The sequence below is a fragment of the Rhinolophus hipposideros genome (genome assembly GCF_964194185.1).
Source record: "Rhinolophus hipposideros genome assembly, chromosome: 16".
NCBI lineage: Eukaryota > Metazoa > Chordata > Mammalia > Chiroptera > Rhinolophidae > Rhinolophus > Rhinolophus hipposideros.
The window spans coordinates 57,631,998-57,655,963 of record NC_138062.1 but is presented as its reverse complement, the minus strand read 5'-3'; the positions used below and the strand labels follow the sequence as shown (position 1 = coordinate 57,655,963).

The following is a 23,966-nucleotide window of genomic DNA, read 5'->3' as shown; positions in this document are numbered from 1 at the left end:
GCATCCTGGGAGGGCCACACAGGACCAGGAGCCATTTCTACAGCAGAAACCACTCCTCTTGCTGCTGGCTGGTGAACACTTCAGACGCTCGCCCAGGCTCTCTGCAGCCTGACAGCCCCCACCCCGAATGGCTCCGAGGACCTGAGCCACTCCCTGAAACTGGCAGTACCAATCCTGGTGCCCACAGCCCCCTACCGGGCTCCAAATGGCAGGGCTCGTGCTAAACTAAACAGACCCAGTTACTGGGATTGAGACGCCCCAGCCTTGGAGATGGAGACATGGGTTCGAGTCTAGACCACTACCAGAACCTACAGTGATACATTAATAATAATTAAGGGCTCCTGGAGGGAACACCGACTGAGCTAACTCATGCTACATGCCAGGTGCTGAAATCCTGGGTCATACCCATCACCCACCTGGACCACACCAGTCAACTCCACCGTAGTCGGTCTGTCCTCCCTAAAGCAACCACCAGAGGGCGCCTGTGAGCACCTGAGTCAGGTGCAGTCCTGCTCATGGCCCTCCAGGGCTCCCTCCTCCCTCTGGGTAAAACCCAAGTCTTCCCTGCACCCACAAGGCCCAACTCACCTGGCCCCATCCCCTCCCCGCCCTCACCTTCTCTCGCTCACTCTGCGCCAGCCACATGGGCCTCCTGGCTGTTCCTCCAAAGTACCAAGCACCATTCTGCCTCAGGGCCTTTGCACATGCTGTTCCCTCTGCTTGGGACTCTTTCCCCCAGATACCATTGAGGTGCACTCCTCAACTCCTTTGAGTCTCTGCTCAGATGCCACCTCCTCACTGCAACCTTTCCCAATACCCTCCCACTGTTTAAAATGCAGCCCCCTTCCCCCACCTTAAGTCCTCATCTACCTTCCTGGTTATCTTGCTCCCCGGCATGATCATCATCCAACACACTTAGTGTCTTTCCCTCACTAGATTATCCGCTCTCGAATGGGGAGAGATGTTTGTTTTGTCACCTATATCTAAACCAGTGCCTAGCACACAGTAGGTGCTTATTAAAAACCTACGGAGGGAATGAGAACCCAGACCCTTCCGTAGTCACATGATAGAGCCAGGATTCAAACCCAGGATTTGAACTCTGTGATGTCCATCCTGCGTCACAATGGCCAGTTTGCGGCCACAGTTTCCCCACCTGTAAACGGAGATGATCTCAGCTCTCTCATGGCCAAGGCTGATTAGTTATCAGTGAAGCAAGATGTCAAACAGTAAATCTATTATTTATTTAACCAGTATAAGTTCAATCAGTGGTTCTCACTTGGGGATGAGACATTTCTGTCTGGGAACATCTGAGGTTGTCACACTGGGGGCACCTGGGCAGTGACTGGACAGATCACGGTCCAGCCACATCTGGCCGTTGGCCTGGACGCCGTGTCACGCTGTGGTTGGGAACACAGGCTCTGGGGCCAGGCAGCCCAAGTTCAAATCTGAGCATGACCACTTCCTGGCTGTACTGTAACCTGACCGTGCCTCAGTTTCCCCATCTGTCCAATGAGGATGACGATAACACTGTTCATCTCATTAGGTTGTGCTGCTTGATCTGAATGTGTTAGGCATTTACTAAAAACAACATGAAAATGAGAAAAAGCATGAGTAGACGCAGCAGGTGTGCATGTCACCAGTGTCCTCACCCAGCAGCAGTAATTACTTCGCTTGTGAGCCTACTATGTGCCAAGCAGCATGCAGGGGCTTATCATATGTCCTTGTGACAAGAATGCTGGGATGGGGATAATGTTATGAGTCTCATTCAATCAAGGCAAAAATGGAAGCTGAGAGAGGTTGAGTCAGTAGCCCAAGGATACACAGCAGGTCTTCAGCAAACCCAGCCTGATTCCCACTTTCTTTCCGTCCTGGCCTGACCCTGTGTCCCCATGGGCCTGAGTGACGCCTCCTCTAGGCCTCTCATGGTTGGGGGGGTCTTGGCACTGGGTCTACAACTGACTCTCATCCTCTCCATGTTACTCCTACACACCTACACACCAGTGAACTCCTACACACCTACAAAGCCCCAGCTCCAAAGCGCTCTCCCCCAAATATCCTCCCCTCGCACGGCTTGGGGGTCGCCTGTGTGTCTGACTTCTGGGCACTGGTGTTTCTACCTGAAGCAAGGAAAGGTGAACTCTATGGCTCAGTCAGGATGAGGGATTTCAAGTAAGTCCCTGCCCCCTCTGAGCCTCAGTTTCCCTCATGGGAAAATATGGAAAGTAATGGAACTGGCATGCTGGGTTTTGAGAGGCTGGAGGGAGGTGAAGCACATAAAGTTTGTATTTAGCACTGGGCTTGGTGCAGAGTTGATACTGGAAAAACAGACATCATCATCATCATGGTTATTGTTATTGCTTTATTAATGCCATTGTGATTATTTACCATTCTCTCCGCACCCAGTGCACAATAGGCATTTTACTCAGTGACATTCATGGAGCATGGAGGCTCTGCTTGGCAAAACCAGGAGCCCTGGGGAGGACACGTGTTCACACACGCACACGTAAATGTGCACTCAGAAATCCACACACCCCACACCAGGCTCTTACCTTCCGCTGCGCAGCCTCCAACCAGCAGGACCACAAGGAGGCCCATGGGACCAACCACAGACGCCACTCCAGGGCCCCAGGCAGGTGCCATGCTTGACAGGGACCTGCAACCTCCAACTTCCACCCTGGAGGGGGATGGCCCCCGGTCCCTCACAGAGAGTCCTCAAGCCGAGCGTCAGATGGGGCAGCGTCTGCAGAGACAATAGAGGGGCCTTGAGAGGGGAGGAGGAGAATCCAGGAAGCCTTCATGGGGGAGGCAGTGGGCGGATCACAGAGGGGTGGAAGAGAGTCCCAGGATGGGGGCCAGGGTTACAGGACCATGCGGGAGGGTCATGGGATGATGAGGGGGCGGAGAGAAAGTGCTGAGCCCTCGTTACAGACTGAATGTTTATGCCCCCCAACCCCAAATTTATATGTTGAAATCCCCAATGTGATGGTATTAGGAAGTGGGATCTTTGGGAAAGGATTAGGTCCTGAGGGTGGAGCCCCCATGAATGTGATTAGTGCCCTGATAACAGAAGCCCCTTCTGTCAGGTGAGGACACAGGGAGAAGACATCTATGACTTAGGAGGCAGCTCTCCCCAGACACTGGATCAGCCCACACCTGATCTTAGACTTCCTACCTAGAACCATGACAAATAAATGTGTGTTGCTTATAAGCCCCCCAGTCTCTGGTATTCTGTGATAGCAGCTTAAACTGAGACAGCCCCAACCCCCAGCTGAGTCCCGACCCCAGACTGAGCCCCCAAAACCAGCCGAGCCCCCAAACCTGGACCGAGCCCCTGACTCCAGCCAAGCCCCAAACCGGGACGGAACACCAGCTCTAGAATTTGCTCTGAACACCCAATTTCTCCCCCTCACAGGCTGGGCCTTTGGAAGGATGAGGTTCCAGCGAACACTGCCGGTTGTGGCTATAACCCGGTCCCATTTGGCCGGCCACCAGTCAGATCTTCCAAACACACCAATCGGTCCCTGCCCTGCTCTGTGGCCTGCTGTGGCTCCCGTCACCCCCAGAGGAAGCCACTCCTGCTGACAGCCACACAACCTGATCTGTGCCCCCTGCAAGCCTTTGCCCCTGCTGTGCCCTCTGCCATGACTCCTGTCCCCTACTACCACATGACAGGCCTCAGCTCAGTTGTCACTTCCTCTGAAACCCTCCTTGCCCCTCAAAGGTCAGCTTCCCCACCCCATTCCACATCCCACAGCCTCAGAAATGACTAAGACCATCCTCCACAGATCAGTCTGCAAATTAAATGTGAATGTTAATCACTCAGCATCTGCTTCTCCCACAAGAATCTAAACTCTTCTGAAGGCAGAAAGGTTCCTCATCGCACGGGCGAACCCTGGGCCAACCCCCTCCCCAGGCTCCCCTTTGGCCAGAGTCAAGGCAGAGGGCCAGGGAGGGGCAGGGAGAGGCCGGAGGATGGGACGCTCAGGGCCAGGTCAGCCCTATACCCGGGCGGGTCCAGGCCATGGCCACAGGGATGGGTGCCACGTAATGACAGGGCAGCCCCTGTCATCTAGCTCCCAAAATACCCAGCTGCGGTCACCTCGCCCAGCCCCAGAGTGGCCCCAGGGGAAGACTGGGTGGTGGCCGGGTCATGGCCCAGGGTGGAGGGTGGGGATACTGGGGTGGGTGGGGGAGGGGAGCTCAATCTGCACATAGTCAGACCAGTAACAGACATGCAGTCAGGCTAGACCCAGAGAAGGATGCCTGAACAGTCAGGCCACAGACATGCACACAGACAAACCATAAACAGACACTCAATCAGATCACAGACAGGGAGATCAGACACAGTCACCGATTCACACATACAGTCAGGCAATCAAGCAAATAAACCTGCACATAGTCAGACCGCAACCAGACATACACAGAATCAGAGCTCAGACACACAGAGTCAGACAAAATATACACACAGGGTCATAGTGGGGCAGACAATACACATACACGGCCAGACCATTAGCACAGTCAGATCAGAGCTATACAGGTCCATACCAAGGCCAGAGCACACAGTCAGACAAGATACACACACAGGGTCACAGTGGGGTGGGCAACACATGTACATGGCCAGACCACAACATACAGAGACACACAGTCAAATCAGAGACACATACAGGTCCACACCAACACCACAGATGTGCAGTCCCTCAAGATACACACACAGGGTCATGGTCAGGCAGGCAATACACATACATAGTTGGGCTACAGGCAAATATACACGTAAATACAGAGTCAGGTCAGAGATCAAGGTGCACACAGTCAGGCTACAGAGACAGGCCACGCAGTCAGCAAACCACTCTTGTACCCAGCCAGACAATACATCTAGATATGCAAAACCAGATCCCTACACACACATACACACACACGTGCAGACAAGCAGGCATGTACACACACTACACATATGCCCTCAGACACAACCAGTTGGGGGGACTGGAAACTCAAGTACAACCCCTCACCCTCTGTCCTTGCCATAGGCCCTTTAAGAGCAAAAGTGCCAATGAGGAAAGTGGAGGCCCCAGCTGGAAGCAGGGCAACCATAGCAGCTGGCCCGGCCCACTGACGCACATCTGCTTAGCCACATTTAGGGAAGGGGCTTTGGCCCAGACCACGTGGGACAGCTGCACATGCCCTCAGAGAGCTTCTGGGGAAACCGAGGCAGCACAGCACTACCATGGATCCTGGGTGCAGGGGGCTTCCCTGCTCTGCTGCTCAGTCTCCTCACTTAAAGTGCTGGTTGGTATGGGCAGGGGCCACCTGCACAGATGGCCCGGATGAGGGCCAAGTATGGGAGGGCCCCACCACAGCTGCCTCCCCCTCTCTCCATGCCCCATGGAAGCCAGGGGCAGCTCCTTCTACACAGGGCAGATCCTAATTACCCCCTGGCTTCCACAGCCCCAGCTTCGCTGGACCCTCCCCTTCTCAAGGTCTGGGCAGGATAAGGCTGATCAGGCACAGGAGGGGCTGTCTGTGAGCTCCCAAGCCCCCAAACCTACCACTCTAGCCTGCTTGGGCTGCGGGCAGGGCCGTGGGGAGGGAGAAGATCCAGCATTGGGGGCTTTCAAGGCCTGGATGATGGAGCAGGAATGGGGGTGGGAGGCGTGGGACAGACTCAGGGAGGGAGGGGCAGCCACCGCACAGAAGATAAAAAGTGACAGGGTCTCTTAGGCCCCCATGCGCCCCAGAGGAACTTGCTATGGCAGAGGTAGCCAACTCCCGCTTCCTAAAACACCCCGGGTGTGGGGCCCGGGGGAGGATACGTATAAACAAGCCTTGTCAGCTATGCCTTCAAAATCTCTCTCAAATCTGCCTTCTTCTAACTTACCCCTCTTCTGCCTCTACCTTGTCCAACCCCATCACTACCTACCTGGACCAATGCACTCCCACCTTCTCCCCCCAGTTTATCTCTACCCCGAAGCCAGAGGATACCTGTGAGCACCTGAGTCAGCCACAGCCATCCTGGGCTCCCACCTCCCTCAGGGTAAAAGCCCAAGTCCTTCCCACACCCATAAGGCCCTGCACGTCCTGCCACTGTCCCCTCCCTGCCCTCACCTCCTCCTTCTCTCCCCCACCTCATTTACTCTGTTCCAGCCACACAGGCCTGCTTGATGGTCCTCCAACAAACCAGGCATGGCCCTGCCCCAGGACCTTTGCACTGGCTGTTCCCTCTGCCTGGATCTCTCCACCTCCAGATTTAATGTTAATACTATTAGTTGGCTGAGAATTAAACAGTGAATGGGAATGGGGCAGGGGGTCCTCCACACAAGCAACAGCATGAGGAAGGGCAAGACGCTTAGAGGTCCTAGGAGGGAGATGGGAAGAGATTAGGGCAGCGACACAGGACAGCAAGAAACCCTAGGCAGCTCTGGGCAGGGAGGGACATGGCCAGGTTGGCACCTGGCCAAGCCTCCACCCTGCGCCTCTTGCAGAAAAGCAGCCTGGGCCACCAGCTCTGCCACAGCTGAGAAAGAGAAACTGAGGCAGGTGCATTGGGGCTGCATGATGCCACACCCCCGAGTTCCTGGTGGATGGTGTGGCTGTTAAGAAGGGACTAACCATCCATGGGAGTCACAGGAAATAACTTGGAAAGCACACGAGGCTGGGCTGGGGGTTGGGGAGGATGGAAAGAACCAGGCTTGGAACCTGGAACCCTTGGGTGCAGGGAGGGTCCTGCTCATCAGCGGGCTGTCAGATGAGCATTTCCTCCGTGCCAGGTGCTGAGCTATCCACCACTCGCTCCCAGCAGCCCACCAGAGGGGGGGGGGGTGCCCTCCTTTCATAAATGAGGAAATTGAGGCTCACAAAGGAGCCCGTGGGGACTTGCCCAAGGCCCTCAGCTGGGTCCTGCATTCTCTGGACCTTCGGTCAGAGCTCACGTTTAATCACACGACTGGGTCCTTCCTTGGCCACAGTGTGATCTCAGGAAAGTGGACGACCTGCTCTGGGCTTGGTACAGCCTGCTGGGTGGCCTCTGGGGGCTTCCAGACTGTGCTAACGGGGAATGAGTGGGCACCCATTCCAGCTAGGAGCCGGAGCATGGGTCACGAGATTCTGGAGCCAGCCTTGTGTACCCACGCGGAGCAGGGAGCATAAAGGGGTGATTATGACCCAGGACTGCACAGCAAACAGGCTCTGTGTCACCCACATGAGGCGAGGTCTTCTGGGCACTGAGGATGCCCCAGGACCTCTTCCTGCCCCCACCTCAGGGTCTGTCCTGTCCTAGCGAGTCTAGGGGCTCATGTTTTTCCCCTGACCCTCAGGAAACCTCCCACGGCCTGAGGCCAGGGGAAGGTAAGGCCAGCTAGGCTGGCAGTGGTGCTTGGGGACACCCAGTACTGGACCAGCTCTCAGCCCTCACACCCACCCCCCATACTTCTCCCTCTTCACCACCTCCCTCTGGGCCTGCAGACTTTCCTGCTGCCCAGGACCCCTTTCCCAGGGCCTTGGAGGCTGTCAGAGGCAGATACTGGATCACTTCCAGCCTCCCTGGATTACTGTGTCTCCAAAATGTCCAGCAGGGTCCAAGCTCTGGCTCTGTGGTCACTGCTGGGCTGAAAAGTTCCGAACAAGGCCCTCCCCCTCTTGGGGTCTCAACATCCCCCCCACCAGGAAACAGACTCAGTGCAGGGCCAGCCCGGCCACCTTTCAGGGAACCAGCTAGGACTGGGGTGAGGGATCGTCTTTAACTGACTATGGGTTTTTATTAGGTGCTGTCCTCAAGGGTCTCCGTGCCAGGAGCAGATGGGCAGGCGGCTAGGGAGCCAGGCCCAGCTCCAGGAGGAGGCATCAGTAATCCCAGCCAGGGGCTCCCAGGTGCCGAGCCTGGACATGCTCCCCGCACTTCCTCTGTTTGACAGGTGAGGAAACTGAAGCTCAGAGAGCAGTTGTCGCTTGCTGAAGGTCACACAGCATGGAAGGACCTGGGCTGGGATTCGAGGTCAGAAACTGGTTCTGAATCACGTGCAGAGTCCATGCTCCCCAGGTGCCCAGGCTGCCAGGCTCACCCCTGCCAGTATGGCCCCCACGCTGGCTTCATGGAGGAACCGAAGACACCAGTATTTCACCCTGCGCACATCTTCCAGGGCTCCCCAGCTGCTCTGCTCAGCCTTCTGGGACTCTCAGGATCTGACCCCAAGCCCAGTCTGTGGTTTTCTCCCAAAGGTTACCACTGTTCCCAGAATGCACTAGTCTGCCTCTGCCTCTGGGCCATTCTTAACACAGCTCATCCTACCAGGTACACCCTTCCTAGCTGGCCCACCTGGCGATTTATCCTTTAAGCCACAGCCACAGACCCCCACCCCCAGCCCGGGCTGAGCCTTGACCCTCTCTGGACTCCTCCTCCCACCCGAGGACCCTTCCTCAGCTCAGCACTGACCCCACAGCCCTGGGGCTGGGAGGGGCCATGTTTGCCTCTGTCTCTCTTCTGCTCTAAAACCTCCAATGGTTCTCATCTACCTCTATTGAAATCCAGGTTCCTAACAGCCTCCAGAACTGCCAACCTCATCGTGTCACAACCCCCAGTGGCTTGTTTGCCCCACTGCCCTACTCACTGCCCTCCGGTTCATAAGGGGTATCTGTACATGCTGTTCCTTCCCCAGCACACCCTTCCTCCTGCCCCATCAACCTCAGCCTTCACATTCATGCTCCTGTCTCAGCCGAGCTGTCACCTCCTCCAGGAAGAATCCCTGCCCCCCACCCTGAAGCCGCAGGGTTGGATCAGAGCCCCTTCTGGGGTCCCCCTGCGCCCTCTGTCTCCCATCACAGCTCTGCTCCTGTCATGGGCCTGTCCCTCCAGGATGGGAGCGTGCTCCCCACCCTGGGAACGTGGCACAAACCCTGCATATACTGGGTGCCAACTGCACGCCTGGCCCCACTTGGCACTTTACCCAATCATCCCTGAGGTCACGTCCATTGCAGAGGGAAAAACAGGCCAGAGGGAGACACTGCTGGCCAGGGGGCAAACACAGGCATGGCCGCTGGCTGCCACTTACGGACTTGCATCTGTTCTGGGGGTCAGCTTGAAACTTAAAAAGTGGAAATGAGATTGGGGGTGCAGGAAGGACTGGGGAGGCCGAGCCCCATGGGGAGTGGAAGGAAAGCCCTCCCACGTCACCCAGCACTCTGAGAAGGAAGCTTGGGAAGCGGGACTCTCAGGCAATCATAGAGGGTATGATGGGAGATAATGGGGGGTCCAGAGGCATGGCGCTTGGGGACAGGAATGGGAAGTGAGAAGGTGGATGCTGACATGCTTACCCTGACCCCGCGGTTTATGAAAACCCCAATGCCACACAGGGTCAATCTGGGGTCCACAGCCCAGAGAGGCGCAGGGACAAATGAAGAGTGGGAAACTTGCAGTGAGTTCTAGGGGGCAGCTAAGTACGGAGATCCCAGCGACAGATCCCCCACCCCACCCCCCCCACCCCACCCCCCTGGTCCTGCCACCTCCTCCGAGGTCCAGGTCTCTGCAGAAGGAAGCACAAGAACCCCATCCAAGCGACCCCGGGCTGGCAAGGAAGGCAGCCGGAGCCTGACTCCACCCTCAGGAGGTGGCGGAGGAGGGCAGGCTGGGGGCCAGGCGGGGGAGGGGACCCCGCGGAGCATAACGGTCCGGAGTTTTCCAAAGTAAGAGCAACCGTCCTGAATGGGGAAGCGCCAGGTAGTGTTGTACTTGAGCAGCCCCTGGAGCTCGGTTGGGCCAGGCCCGTGTGGGGAGCGGGGAGGGTGGGGGACGCCGGGGTTCCCCCTCCCGGGAGTCTGGAGCGGGGGCAAGAAGGGGAACAAAGCCCAGGGCAGACCGGGCCTCGGGGTGTAAGGGGATCCCGGGCGCACTCACCCCGCGGCGCGGAGATCCGGGCCGGGCCCGCTGCAGCCAGTCCCTCGTCTGCCCCGCGCGCGAGCACAGCGCGCAGCGAGGACTGGGGAAGAGGCCGCGGCCCAGGGAGCTCAGCCTGGGGGCAGGGCCGGGGGCGGGGCGGCTGGGGGCGGGGCTCCGGACGGAAGTGGGGCGGGGGCCTAGGGGGAGCCCCATCTGGGGGCACTGGAATCCTCGATAGGGTCCCTGCGGGGGAAAGCCTTCAAGGGGGGCACTGTGCACCCCCACATGCACACACATGAATGGGCATCCTCAGACCCTCCCCTTTGGAAGCCTGATGACAGGGAGCCCTTATCCCGCTTTCCCTCCCCTTCCAGGTGCTGATCGTGGCCATGGCAACGGATGAACGGGCTGGATGCCGGAGGCCGCGGCAGAAGGCTCCCCAAACACACCCAAATACTGGAGGTCGGAGAAGGGGCAGAAAGAGCCCCTCCCAGTCTGGGTTGGATGGCAGAGACCGCGCCCCCTACACACACACACACACACACACACACACACACACACACACACGGTGGGGGAGGGGCACAGGCACAAAGAGGCTGCCCTCCCACTGGGATGTTTGGGGTCTGGGTGGACGAATGGGGGACACGGTGGCAGAGGCCTCCCCCAGGCAAAACCCTGAGGAGGGGGTGGAAAGCGCAGGCCCAGATTGGAAACAGATGGGGCCACCGTGCCAGGCCCAAGACACCCGATCCACAGGGGTGGGTGGAAAGGAGGGGGGAGAAGGAGGGGCGGCCCCACCCACGCAGCCAATCCGGGCCCGCGCTGCTGCCCGGTGAGGGTTTGAAAACTCCAGGGCTGACGAAGGGAAACAGGAGGCCCCGCGGGTCCTGGGAGCGCGGGTCCTGGGAGCTAGGGAAGGCACTCAGGGAGGGGCGGGGACCCTGACGGAGACCAGAGGGCCACCGCAGGGGACTGGCTCGCCCATGTACTCCTATCCCTGGAGAAAATGCCTCTTGTTCCACCATTAGTGCTCAGCTAAGTATTGAGCTCTTAGTGTATACAAAACGCTGTGCTTGCTCACGGTGACCCCAACATCACCCCAATTTTCCAAAGGGGTTAGTGGAGAAACAGAAAGAAGTTACTTGTCTAAGATCAGGAAGAGCAGGGATTCTAACCAAAGTTTGGGTCCAGAGGCTGAGCCCTCACCCACAATGCTGCAGGAGGCCTGAAGCTGGAAAATGACAAATCACTACAAATTTAAAGCATCTGGGGACATAGCAGTGCTGGAGAGAGACTGGCCTCACCTTCTGAAAGCTCACTGCCCAATGAGGCAAAGGACATGGGCTTTGGTGGGGGACACACAGGCAGATGTGGGAGCCCAGAGGAGCCCAATAAGGGGCTCAGGGACAACTCACATCTCATGGTAGCCCAGCCATGCCCTGCAAGGCTGCCTCAGTCCATTACCCGCCTCTCCCTAGCACCCTCAATGGGTGATCTGCCCCTTTCCCATCCTGTGCCTCAGTTCCTCCCTCTGCAAAACAGAACATACAATGCTACCTCCCCTAGCACTGGGGAGGCCTGCACTGGAGTTCCCAAAGCTCTGGGCACACAGTAGGTGCCCTGTGAATGTCCAGATGTGGACTCTCCACGGAGCTAACTGGGATATTCAGATATGTCCCTTGTCTCACAGTCCCAACTTGAGGTACACAGCAGATGCTTCAAGAGGTGGGACACCTGGCACCCCAGCACGACATGGGGCACACGGGAGGTGCTGTGCATCAACACGGGTGTGGAATCGAGCAGCGTAACCTCCCCTGGCTCGGCAGGGCACACAGTGGGCCCTCAGAAAATGCCATCAGGAGCATAGGAGGCACTTGTATCTGTGGGCTGATGGCCCAGGCACAGGGCTCACACACACCTGGAAATGAATCCAGGCACAGTCCATGTGACCTCAAACAAGCACCTGCACCTCGCTGGGCCTCAGTCTCCCCATCTCTAATAAAAACCAGGCTCACAATAGGCACTTAATGAATGCACGTCGTCAGGACACCCAGGGCTATGAGTGCCTGTCTCTGGGTTGTCCAGGACCCAGGGGATGGTGGCTGAGGACCTGCCATTTCCTCCCCAGCCAGTCCTGCCCTCTCTGAGCCTCTTGCCCATGTCTCCCCGGAGACGACCTCTTGCCTCCATGCAATGGCAGCGACAGCAGTGGGTTGGGAATACAGCCACCCCAGGTAGGGGTCGGGCAGCTCTGGGCCAGGACCAAGGCCTGTGTCTGGTTCTGGTCTACCCCACCTGGGCGACCCCGTCTGCACGGTGCCCTGAACATCCCCATCACAGCTCTGCTCACCTCCATGTTACCTGCCTGGTGGCAGGCCTCCCTCTGCCACCAAACTGTGACCTCCAAGGCAGGGATAGGCCTGTCTCTGTCTTGATCAGAGCACACACTCTGTGCTGGGTGCCCAGCCCCAAGCAGAGGGTATGCATGGCACACAGGTTCTCAGCAAAACTTGACACACACAGCCATGACCTTCCTCACCCAGAAGAGCCCTCCCCAACCTTATTCTCCCCCAGAGGTCACACTGCACAATGCCCATCACAAAGCAGCGTCTTCACCCATCCTTTTTTACCCCCTTTCTTCTGCTTCCCCCCCCCCACGCTCCCCACCCCCCACCCCCGTTCCAGCTGTTGTTTCTCAGTCTAGTTGTGTAGGACACTGCTCCCTGGCCCATGCTGGTGTTATGAGTCCTCCGGGGTGGGGGGGGAAGGGTGGGGGGAGGGCACCCCTCCCTGCTGAGGCAGTCGGTCGCCAGTTGTCGGTCTCGGCCACTCACAGCAGCTCACAACAGCTCTCGCCAGCTGTCACGATGGCTGCTGGCCACTCATGATGGTCACCAGCCGCTCAGGGCAGCACATGGTCGCCCACGGCAGCTCACACCAACCTCCGGCCAGGCTGCCTGGCCACCCAGCTCCAGGGAGAGCTGTTGTTCACAATCTTAGCTGTAGAGGGCGCAGCTCACTGGCCCATGTGGGAATCGAACCTGCGACCTACACACCAGGAGCTCAGTGCTCCAACCACCTGAGCCACTGGGCCAGCCGCACCCACCCTTTTTTAAACAAGTATTTTGAGTACCTACTCTGTGCCAGGCCTGCTTTGAGGCCCTGGGGACACATCAGTGACCAAGACTGACAAAGATCCCTGTCCTCAGGCAATGGAAAGGAAACAGGAGAAATAAAACACACCAAGGGTAGTTTAGTACGTGCACGGAAGATGGACAAAGCAGGGGGGGCAGGAAAGTGCTCTGAAGACAGACAACGGGGGGGTGCAGGAGTGGCCTCATCGAAGGGGATGCAGTCTTAAATGGGGAGGGGTGGGGGTTGGGGAGTAAGGAGGTGACATTTGACCTAAGACCTGAAGGAGATGAGGGAATGTGAAGGAAGTGTGCATGTTTGGGGTAAGTGTGATCCAGGCAGGAGGCACGGCATGTGCTAAGGTCCTGGGACAGGACCGTGGCTGGCATGTTGGAAGAACAGCGAGGAGGCCCATGTGGCTGGAGCAGAGTGAGCGAGGAGGAGACAGGGAGGAGGTGAGGGCAGGGAGGGGATGGCGGCAGGTCGTGCAGGGCCCTGTGGGCCGTGAGGAGAACTTGGGCTTTTACCCAGAAGGCCATGGGAGCCCTGCAGGGCTGTAGGCGGAGGGGGGGGGACTTGACTCAGGTGCTCACAGGTGCCCTGTGGCCACTGCAAGGACAGACTGTGGGGGTGAACGGGAGACAGGGCAGGGAGGTGGACGCACTGGTTCAGCCAGCAATGAGGGTCTGGGTCAGGGGGAAGCAGAAGAGAGGTTGGGGGGAGAAGTCAGCACATTCTGGATAGATCGTGAAGGCAGAGCCGACAGAATTATCTAAAGGGCTGGTCGTGGGATGGGAGTTAAGGAGGAGATTCAAGGATGACGCCAGGGGTTTTAGCCTGAGCATCTTGAAGGTTAAGAGCTGCCACCTCTGGGAAGCTCTCTCTGGCTGCTTTGCCCACTCCGTACCACTGAGGGCTGACCCCAGGAGACCCTGAATGTTCGATTGATATGTCCTCGATATACACACGGGAGGCAGCTGCCCTTGGGAGAAGCATGGGGCTACATCACGTCAGCTACCGCAGCTGGGACATTTGGGGGTAATTTTTTTTCAAAATAACTTTTCGTCTAATTATAAAATAGGCACATGCAGCAGAAAATTAGGAAAAATCAGCATAAAGAAGAAAATAAAAATTGCCCATCATCCACTCCTCGCCCGGAGAGAAAATGTTAACGTGCAGTCATTTTCATTCATTCTTTCCACACGCATTTATTGAGTACCTACTGTGTGCCGGGTGAATGGGGACACAGTAGTGGGCATGACGGAGCCAACCCTCTGCCCTCATGGGGCTCACAGACAAGTGAAGGAGGCAGATACTCATAGGGAAATCAGCACTGTCAATAACAATGCCAGACATGGCTAAGAGATGCCAAAAAGGAAATGAAATGTGTGGGGAGGCTCCAGAAGTCTGAAGGGGCCTCGGGGGGAACCTCTCAGAAGACCCGGATGAAGTAAGCCAATCAGACATACAAACATCTACCGCAATAGTTTCATGCAGGGGAAGCAGCAAGTGCAAAGGTCCTGAGGCTGATTGCTTCCTTCTAGGCTTTCTTCTAGGTGTGCAAATGGGTATTTTTCTTCTTTAAATGGAGAGCACCATTATGGGACCATTTGCCTGTGTCCAGTCCACAGTTTAACCGGTTCCCACTTGTTCTACATTATAAACAATACTGAGAGGGACATCCACAGTTGAAGCTGTGGCCTGTTACTGCCTGCAGGTAAGTTCCAACTGTTGGGATGCTGTCAAGCCTTCGACACCTGTCCTGATGGGGCGACCTCAGGCAAAAATGCACACACCAGGGTAGGACCCCCACTTCCATCCGTCTCCCAGCCTGTCCCTCTGTCCACACATTTGGAACCAAAACCTCTGAAAGTTTCGTTTACCAGCAACCACCAAACTCCACACTCCTGGGATCCAGGACAAGGGAGAAACTGGTTGGGCAGCTTCCTGCTTTCTCCAGCTCCAGGCCTCCCCACTACCTTCCATCCAGCACAGGATTCATCACCCAGGGCAGTGAGCATGTGCCAACCAGCCTGGAGCCCGCCTCGCCCACTCACATCGCGGTGCTGGCGCCACGTCTGCCTGCCAGCCACACCACACGCAGCGGCACGCTGCCCACCAGGGCACACCTCAGCTCCTCACCTGCCTTTCTCACCTGCCGACTCCCCCACGTCTCGCTACCTTCCTCTCCTTCCAGAAAAACCCAGATGCTTTCAGGTATGGCTAAATCCAGCTGCATCTGCTTTTCCCATGTCCTCCCCATTCTCAGCTGAGGGCAGCTCCATCCCTCCAGAGTCTCAGGCTAGAACCTAACGGCCAACCCTGATTCCTCTTCTTCTCTCACTTGTATATGCTACTGGTCTGGAAATACTCTCAAGTTTCCCTCTTAAGTTTCATATGAAATTGTCCATCTTTCTCTATGTGCTCTTTTGACCCTGTCTAGCTCCCATTATTGCCTGCTTGGACCAGTACAGTTACCTCTGCCGTGGTCCCCCAGCATCTGCCTTCAACTCCCCTCTGTCGGCCCTCCCTGCAGTAGCCAGAGGGCACCTGTGAGCACCTGTGAGTCAGGTCCCAAGTCCCGCCCCTCCTCTGCTCACAGGGGATAAAAGCCCAAGCCGTCTCTGCAATCCACAAAGTCCTGCACGACCTGCCCCGTCCCCTCCCTGCCCTCACCTTCCCCTGTCTCCCCATCACTCAGTCTGCTCCAGCCACACCAGCCCTCCTCACTGTTCCTCCAAGTCAGGCATGGTCCTGCCTCAGGGCCTTTGCACATGCTGGTTCCCCCATGATGATTTCCTTCTCACCATTCAGGTTGCCCTCAAACATCACCTTCTCGTAGACACCCTGCCTGATCACTCCAGCTCAGCTAGCACCCACATCATCCTTTATCACATATCCCTCTTTTTTTTTTTTCATTTTCGTACTTATTTTCATCTGAAATTATCTATCTCTTTCTTTACTGTCTAGACCGGCACTGTTCAATAGGGAACCAATAGCCACGTATGACTACTTAAATAAAAGTAAATTCAAAATTCAGTTCCTCACCTTCAGTTCCTCAAAAGCATCCAAGGCTCACAGCCACGGGATTGGCGCAGATACGTACAATCCTATCACCACAGAAAGTTCGGTGGATGGCTCTGCTGGCCAGAGAGTGGGGCTGAGTCGGCTTTGGTCACCGCTGGGTCCCAGGGTCTGGCGCATAATAGGTGCTCACTGAATGCTCTTTAAATGAATGAATAAACAAACGAATGGCTAAGAACCTTTGCAAAGCCTGGAAGGGTTGAGTTGCACGACAGGACAGAGGTCAGCAGGCACCATCTGCAGCCACAAGGACACACAGCTGGGATTTGAACCTGGCTCTACCTAACTTGCAACCCAGGTACTCTCTAAGGGCTGCTGCTCCAGCCCCAAGGGCAGAAATTTATAAAAAGCTGCCCCAGCTACCTCCAGACTCCTTGTTGCAGCCCCACCCCCCCCACACACACACCTGCAGCAACCTGCTGACTCAGCCCAAAGCAGGGGGTGGAAGGGCCAGTCCCCCGCCAGGCAGTCCGCTAGGCTGGGCCCCCACCACGCCTGCCGCCATCTCCAACCTTGAGTCAGCTGTGGCCAGATGCCTCTGTACTTGCCAGGTTCCCAGTGAGGGTGTGCATGATGCTGCCCAAAAACCCCCCTCGCCCCACTCACGACCATTGCCACATCCCAATTCCCTCATTAAATCTTCCATTCAAGTGGCTCATGCCTTTCCCTTAAACGAATTTACTTTAGAAACTAACTCGATAATGCACGGCTCTAACTGCAGAGCCTTGAAAGTCACCAGAAAAAAATGTTACAATGAAAATATGTACCAAGTTCTTCCATTTTCCCTGGATACTGTTGCTAAGGCAGCAGACTGAATGGATTTGGTAAGAAAGAGATTGGCAGGTGTTGGTGTTAAAGATCACCCTACACCCGCCTGAGTCTCCTTGACCTGTTACGGACCAACGGAAAGGGGAGTCGTTGCTGGTCTGTGCAGCTCTCTGCTGCCGGACACCTCCTCTGCAAGTCACCCCAGAACAGCTCTTCCTGGGGGCAGGTCCCTCACTTTAGAAACCGTGGCCCAAGGGCCGGCCCGGTGGCTCAGGCCGTTAGAGCTCCATGCTCCAAACTGGCCCAAGGGCCGGCCCGGTGGCTCAGGCCGTTAGAGCTCCATGCTCCAAACTCCGAAGGCTGCTAGTTCGATTCCCACATGGGCCAGGGGGCTCTCAGCCACAAGGTTGCCGGGAGTCCCGCAAGGGATGATGGGCTCTTGCGGGACGGTGGGCTCTGCCCCCTGCAACTAAGATTGAACACGGCACCTTGAGCTGAGCTGCCTCCCGGATGGCTCAGTTGGTTGGAGCGCAGGCTCTCAATCACAAGGTTGCCAGTTCGATTCCTCAAGTCCCGCAAGGGATGGATGCCATTGCAACTAGCACAACAACTTGACTTGGAAAAAGTCCTGGAAGTACACACTGTTCCCCTATAAAGTCCTGTTCCCCTTCCCCAATAAAAAAAATCTTTAAAAAAAAAAAAAGGAAATCGTGGCCCATGGAAAGCAAGAGGCACAGGTTCTCTTCCCAGCTCTGTCCCCGGGGAGCTATGTGGCCCTGAGCAAACCATTGTCACTCTCTGGGCCTCAGTTTCCCCACCTGTACAGAGGATGATTTTTTTGATGCCTGAAGCTGATGTTTGTATGTACAAGGCCTTTGAAAATCAGGGAAACAGGCACAGGCCAGTGAGGTCCCTGAGGCAGAGCTTGGCGCAGCCCGACTGACCTTCCTGGCGAGGGTGGGACCCGGTCTTGGTCACTGCTCAAACTTCAGCACTTAGCCTGCACCAAGCACAATCCTGAGTTCTGGGGACAGCACGGAGCAAGATAGACAACCTCCCAGTGCTTCTCTTCTAGGAAGGGATAGCCATACAAAATGGGGATAAGAAGGAAGCTCTGGACAGAGGGCATAGCACGTGCAAAGGCCCTGAGACGGGAATGAACACACCAAGTCCTAGGGAAAGAGAGGGCTGGTGTAGCTGAGGTAGGATTACTGGGGAGGGGGATGTTATTTAAGGAATCATATTTGAGGCATGAACAATCATCACACTCCTGTAACAATTCTCTTTCCACACCCTATCTGCGTTTATAGAGCACCTACTGTATACCAGGGTCCAGGCTGAGCACCAGGAACACAGGATGACCCAGGCAGCCCCAACCCAGTCTTAGGGAATTCAGCGGCCTGTGGGGAGGCAGACAGGGCTCCATCAGTTACAGATCAGCGCTGTGCTGGAGGACGCCTCTGGCACAGGAGTGGGACCGGCTTCCAGGAGGAGGTGACGGAAGATGTGAAGGAACAAGAGACACCAGGAGAACAGACCCAAGCGCTGGACAAAATGGAAGAGGTGGCAACAGGAACCTTGGGCCACGTCCCAGTCACATCCCACAGGTGAGAGGACTAGGAAGCTGGCTGCTGAGGGAGGTGTGGCGGCAGGGCCAGAACTGCTGTGTGAGCTCGGGTGCGGACACAGCCTCTCTGGGCAGCTCCCCAAGCTCTCAAGTCCTGGGTGACTAGAGAGAAGATGATATCTTTGGACAGAGGTTTGGATCCGGATCCAACCCCGTCTTGCCCAATACCTAAAAACGCTCATTAAATACTTAGTATGGTCAAAGCGCTCAGAACCTAGCTGGACACACAGTAGGTGCTCAAGGAACACACTGGCTATTCTTTCTGGCTCTCCCTGAGGGCCAGGCATACATGACGCAGCTCGTCAAATCCCATCAAAGACTGGTATTATTACTACCCCCACTTTTCAGTTGGGGAAACTGAGACACAGAGGTTGGGCTCAAATTCTCAACACTGAGTGGCAGACTGGGGACTTGAACCCAAGTTGGTTCTCAACTCTACCCACAACTCATCTGGGCCTCAGTTTCCCCTTACCAGCCCTCTCTCTCTTGCCTCACCTGGTGATCACACAATTCCAGAATTCACGGCATCTTGAATCGAGCCCATTTGTGACTCAGCTGTCTGCACGTGGGCAGCAGCTGGCAGCTACTTGGAGGCAGAAGCATGGACTCCTGGCTCCAAAATGTATTTATTGTTATTATTATTATTACCAATTATTATTAGTTATTCCCTAGTGGCTGCCCCAGCATCAGGCGCCGTAATGGAGAAGGCACAGGCACAAGCAAGGACAGTGGCTTGAGCTCAGCAATGGTCCCAAGAGGTCTCAGTACCAGGCCTTTGCACTCTCTGTCCCTCTGCTAGGACCACTCTCTCCCCACCCCACACCACCCTCCTGGCTCCTTCTCTCATCATCTCTATTCAATGTCACCTTTTCAATGAAGTCTTCCAGGACCCCCACCCCCCTATTTAAAATTCTGCCTCCCACTCTGACACTCCCCATTCCCCTACTCTGATTTTTTTTCCCCTAGAGCAAAGTACCACCCTCTGACATTTGATGTGGTTTTTTTTTTTCTTTTCTGTGTTTATTCTCCATCTCCCCAACTAAAGTACGAGCTGCAAGAGGCCAGGAAAATCTGTTCTTTTAAATTCCTCATGCCTCCTCATGCCAGGAACAGAGAGCAACTGGCACACAGTAGACATGAACATTACAGAATGGGAGACTCCCTCTTTTCTGCCCACAGAAGCAACCTCTGTGTTGCTTTGTGTCAATCTCTGCAGACCTTCCCCACAGTTATAGACCAAAGGTAACACTAGAACACAGAGTGAGTCTTAAGTGAACATTGTATCATCCTGTTTGTGTCATTTCCCAATTTGCATTTTTTCCACATGACACTGTATCTACTCAGGAAACATCCCTGGCCTCTTTTCATCTGCCTTACAATCTTTCATTAAAAGGCTGAGCCCGTTTATTACAATACCCTGTTGATCGACTCTTAGTTTGGCTTCTTTTTTTCTCAGTCTCAGTCTCACCCAAAGCTATGGAGAATCTCTGCATCCACACCTTCCATGGGGAAGCATTTGTCTGTCTGTCTGTCTCTCTCTCTCTTTCTCTCAATGCTGAGAGGTGGAGGGATGTTTTCACATTCTCTTTGGGCCTGCTAACACCACCTCTGGGAATTTATCTGATAGAAACATTCCCCTGAAATGACACATGTAGAAAGTCCTGACAGCAAAAGACCTGAAACAACCTAAGTGCCCATCAATAGGGGATCAGTTAAATATATAATAGCACAAGGAATAAAATAACACCACAAAAGATTAGTATCCCTTAGTATTTTGAGATTAGTATCACAGCTGTGAAAAGGAATGGAAAAGCCAGATGTACAATTATGAAATTACTTTTAAGATACTATATTTTTAAGTGGGAAAAAAAACACACCAAAGTACAAGACAGCATGTAAAAGATGCTACCATTTGGTTAAACAAAAGAGTATAAATCTGCCCACCTACTGAATGTTCACGGAAGAGATCTACATAACTGCAGTGTCCAAAACAGTAGCCATAAGCATGTAGCTGTTTACATTTAAATGAAATAAAATGGAATACAATTTAAAATTCAAGTCCTCAGTGCATGAGCCACATTTCAGCTGCTCCAGAGGGCATGCGGCCTGTGGCTACTTTATTTGAAAGCACAGGTAGAGAACATTTCTATCATTGCACAAAAGTTCAACTGCACAGCACTGCCGCAAGAACAGGGGCCCGGAAGCTACAACCCAGGAGCCAATCCAGCACACTGACTGTGTGTATAAATAAAGCTTTATTGACACAGTCACACCGATTTGTTCTCATACTGTCTCTGGCTTCCTTCCTGCACAATGGAAGAGTTAAGTTGTAGGAATAGGACTGTTCAGCCTGCAAAGCTGAGAAGATTTACCATCTGGCCCTTTACAGAAAAAAATCTCCTGACCCCTTCCTAGAAGGAAGCTGGTGGTTGTTTCTGGGGGAGGAGAAGGGAAGGGACCTGAGGATCTGGGGGACAGCAGAGACCCTCCTTTGTGCATTCTTCTGCACGTCCTCAACTATGTCTCACGTGTATGCATTATTTGGCAGAAAACATAAATTAAAAATAAAAGACGTTGCAAAGTGGCGATGCGTATTTATTCTCCCGCCAGTGGCAGCAGAAGGCTTGGACCCCTGACGTTGCCACTCTGGTTATTACCAAGCTCCAGACAATTTTACCAAGCGGATGGGCAAAAAATTGGTATCTCGTTGTTTTAATCTGCATCTCCTGGGATTCAATCTTTAAATACGGATAAATGTCCATCCACTCATCCATCAACCCCCAGACTCTGAAACGGCAAAGGGCAGGGAGCCCATCCATCTCAATTGCTGCAATGTTGCCAGCGCCAGTGTGGGATCGTCAAGCAAACAGCTAGAGCTCAATAAATGTGTATTGACTACTCAACGAAGTACTAAGGGAGCTAGGCGTGGGCTGGGGCTGCACTATAAGGCCTGGGACCTCTGCGCTGGCGGTGGGCATGAAATGCCAAACCAAGATTCTCTAAGGTGGTGTCACCAATGACATGGGGCCAGCCTGGCTCCTGAGCAGACCAGAAGTGGTGGTCCCTTGAGCAGGAATCTGTGGGGCCATGCTCAGCAGTGGGGGGAATGGGCAGGGTAGGTGGAGGTCCCATGGCCACAGGGGTGGGGGAAACCTTGAGCTCCAGACCAAGAGGGAGATTATATATTCATCAGAATCTTAAACAAAAGCCCTGCAGCCGCCTGTCAGCCAGGCTCTGGCTTTTATGGTAATCGGCGATGAATTACCCACAATGCCCGGCCAAGCGCAAGTGGTTCTTGGCCCAGATCCTAAACTAATTTTTATATGTTCGTGTGTATATAATTTTGCTCACTCCCTCCTGTTCTTCTTCCATCATTACTGGGATCAGGGGAGGGGGGGTGAGCAGGGGCAGAGGGAACCCTGGATGTAAGGCTGATGGCGCTTATCAAGTCCCTCGAGCCCGCGTGGCACCAGCCCCTAGGCCCAGAGCGTATGGAGGTAGGAGGTGAGTGCCAAGCTGGAGCCAAGGGGAGCCTGGAAACCACTAAGAACTGAAGCTGGCAGCCCTGGTGGTGGAAAACACACAGAAAAGAAGAAAAGAGGAGCAGGAGGGGAGGGAATGCAGGCCCACGAATGGAGGCAAACCTCTGCCACGTGCTACGTGGCCTGAGGCAAGTGCCTTAACCTCTCTGGGCTTCAGCCTCCTGGTCTGCAAACCAGGACCCCTACACATCCCGAACTGGAGGCTTCCATGCATCTCTCAAGTTCTGCCCCAAGAGTTCTACTAGAGCTTGGAGCTGGCAAAGCCCCAACCCCAGTCCCATCCAGCCCCAAAGGTGCACTGTTCTGAGGGTTCTGTACACAAGGCTGAGAAAGAACGTGCCTTGGAGGCCGGAACTCCATGCTCCTAACTCCGAAGGCTGCCGGTTCGATTCCCACATGGTCCAGTGGGCTCTCAACCACAAGGTTGCCAGTTCAAGTCCTAGAGTCCCACAAGGGATGGTGGGCAGCGCCCCCTGCAACTAAAATTGAACACGGCACCTTGAGCTGAGCTGCCGCTGAGCTCCCGGATGGCTCAGTTGGTTGGAGCGCATGGTTGGAGAACATCCTCTCGACCACAGGTTGCCAGTTCAATTCCTGGACTCCCGCAAGGGATGGTGGGCTGTGCCCCCTGCAACTAGCAACGGCAACTGGTCCTGGAGCTGAGCCCTCCACAACTACGACTGAACGGACAACAACTTGACTTGGAAAAAAGTCCTGGAAGTACACACTGTTCCCCAATAAAGTCCTGTTTCCCTTTCCCAATAAAATCTTTAAAAAGAAGAAGAAAAAAGAACGTGCCTTGCACAGGCCACTGGCTTGTTTGCAGCCCAGACCATACCCACAGGCTACCTGAGGAGCCATCACCTCCAGGAGACCCACGCCAACGCCTGCAGGGAGAACCAGCCCCTTTGTCTTCTGGGAACCTTGGTGGCTGTCCTGTAACAGGGGTCACCAGGTCTGCCCCTCCTGTCCTTGCAGATGCTCAGGCCAGAGATCTAGGAGTCATCTTTGATGTTTTTCAATCCCACCCTCACCCAACAGCTTGGGCAATCCCACTGGCTCTTGTGGAAAAATCTCTCCAGAATCCACCCACTTTCCTGCCTCCTCTGCCTCCATCTGGTCCAGCCCCCATGATCTCCAACCTGGACTAGTGCAGTTACCCCTACCCTGGTCCCCCAGCTCCTGCCCTCACCCCCATGGTCCGTGCTCCCTGCAGTGACAAGAGGACACCTGTGAGCACCTAAGTCAAGGCCTTTCCCTCCCTCCTCTACCCACCGCCTCCAGGGCTCCCACCTCACTCAGGCAAAAGCCCAAGTTCTCCCTGCCCTCACCTCCTCCCTCTCCCCCCCTCGTCACTGCTCCAGCCACACAGGCCTCCTTGCTGTTCCTCCAATGACCCAGATGTGGTCGAGCCTCAGGGCCTTTGCATGGGCTGTTCTGGAGGAAGAGCTTTCCTACAGAACCCCAGAGTTCATTCCCTTACCTCCTGCTGGTCTTTACTGAAATGTCACCTCCTCAAGGAGGCCTGCCTTAATTCTGTAGCTAAAATAGCCCCTTTATCACCTACCCCTCTCCTGGCTTCATTTTTATTAAAGGTATGTCATCTCCTAGGCCCTTCATAAATACTAAATCTACTCATTTGTATATGGTCCTTCTCCCCGCTATGCTCCACGAGGACCAGGCTTCTCCCTCCATCTTCTGCACCACTCTGTTCCCAGCACCTAGATCAGGGCCCGGCACACAGTAGGTGCGCAATAAATGTCCACTGGTGGATCTCTGGACCCCCAGCAGGGTCTCGGGCCCAGAAAAGGCACTAGGATTGTTTTCTCAACACTCGGAAGCTTTCTCAGGATCTGAAAGAAAATTTTAGAGCTGAACGATCCCTTAGTGAGGGTCCGGGGTGTGGGGGGAGCACCGGCTCCCGTAACTGGCGCAGTGGGAGCGGCCAAGA

At 55.1% G+C, this 23,966-nt stretch overlaps 1 protein-coding gene across 7 annotated transcripts in view; it reads right to left on the bottom strand.

The window, feature by feature from the left end:
• PTPRS (protein tyrosine phosphatase receptor type S) overlaps positions 1–23,966 on the bottom strand; it is a 100,733-nt gene that overhangs the window by 59,219 nt on the left and 17,548 nt on the right. For 6 of the 7 annotated variants that reach the window (XM_081075996.1, XM_081075999.1, XM_081075998.1 and 3 more), the window contains exon 2: positions 2,550–2,740. In XM_081075996.1, the coding sequence (XP_080932122.1) occupies positions 2,550–2,640 (91 nt within the window). In that variant the 5' untranslated portion in view covers positions 2,641–2,740. Of the gene's footprint in view, positions 1–2,549; positions 2,741–9,880; positions 9,965–23,966 lie in introns of those variants that run through there. The other variant, XM_081075997.1, reaches the window with a different exon arrangement.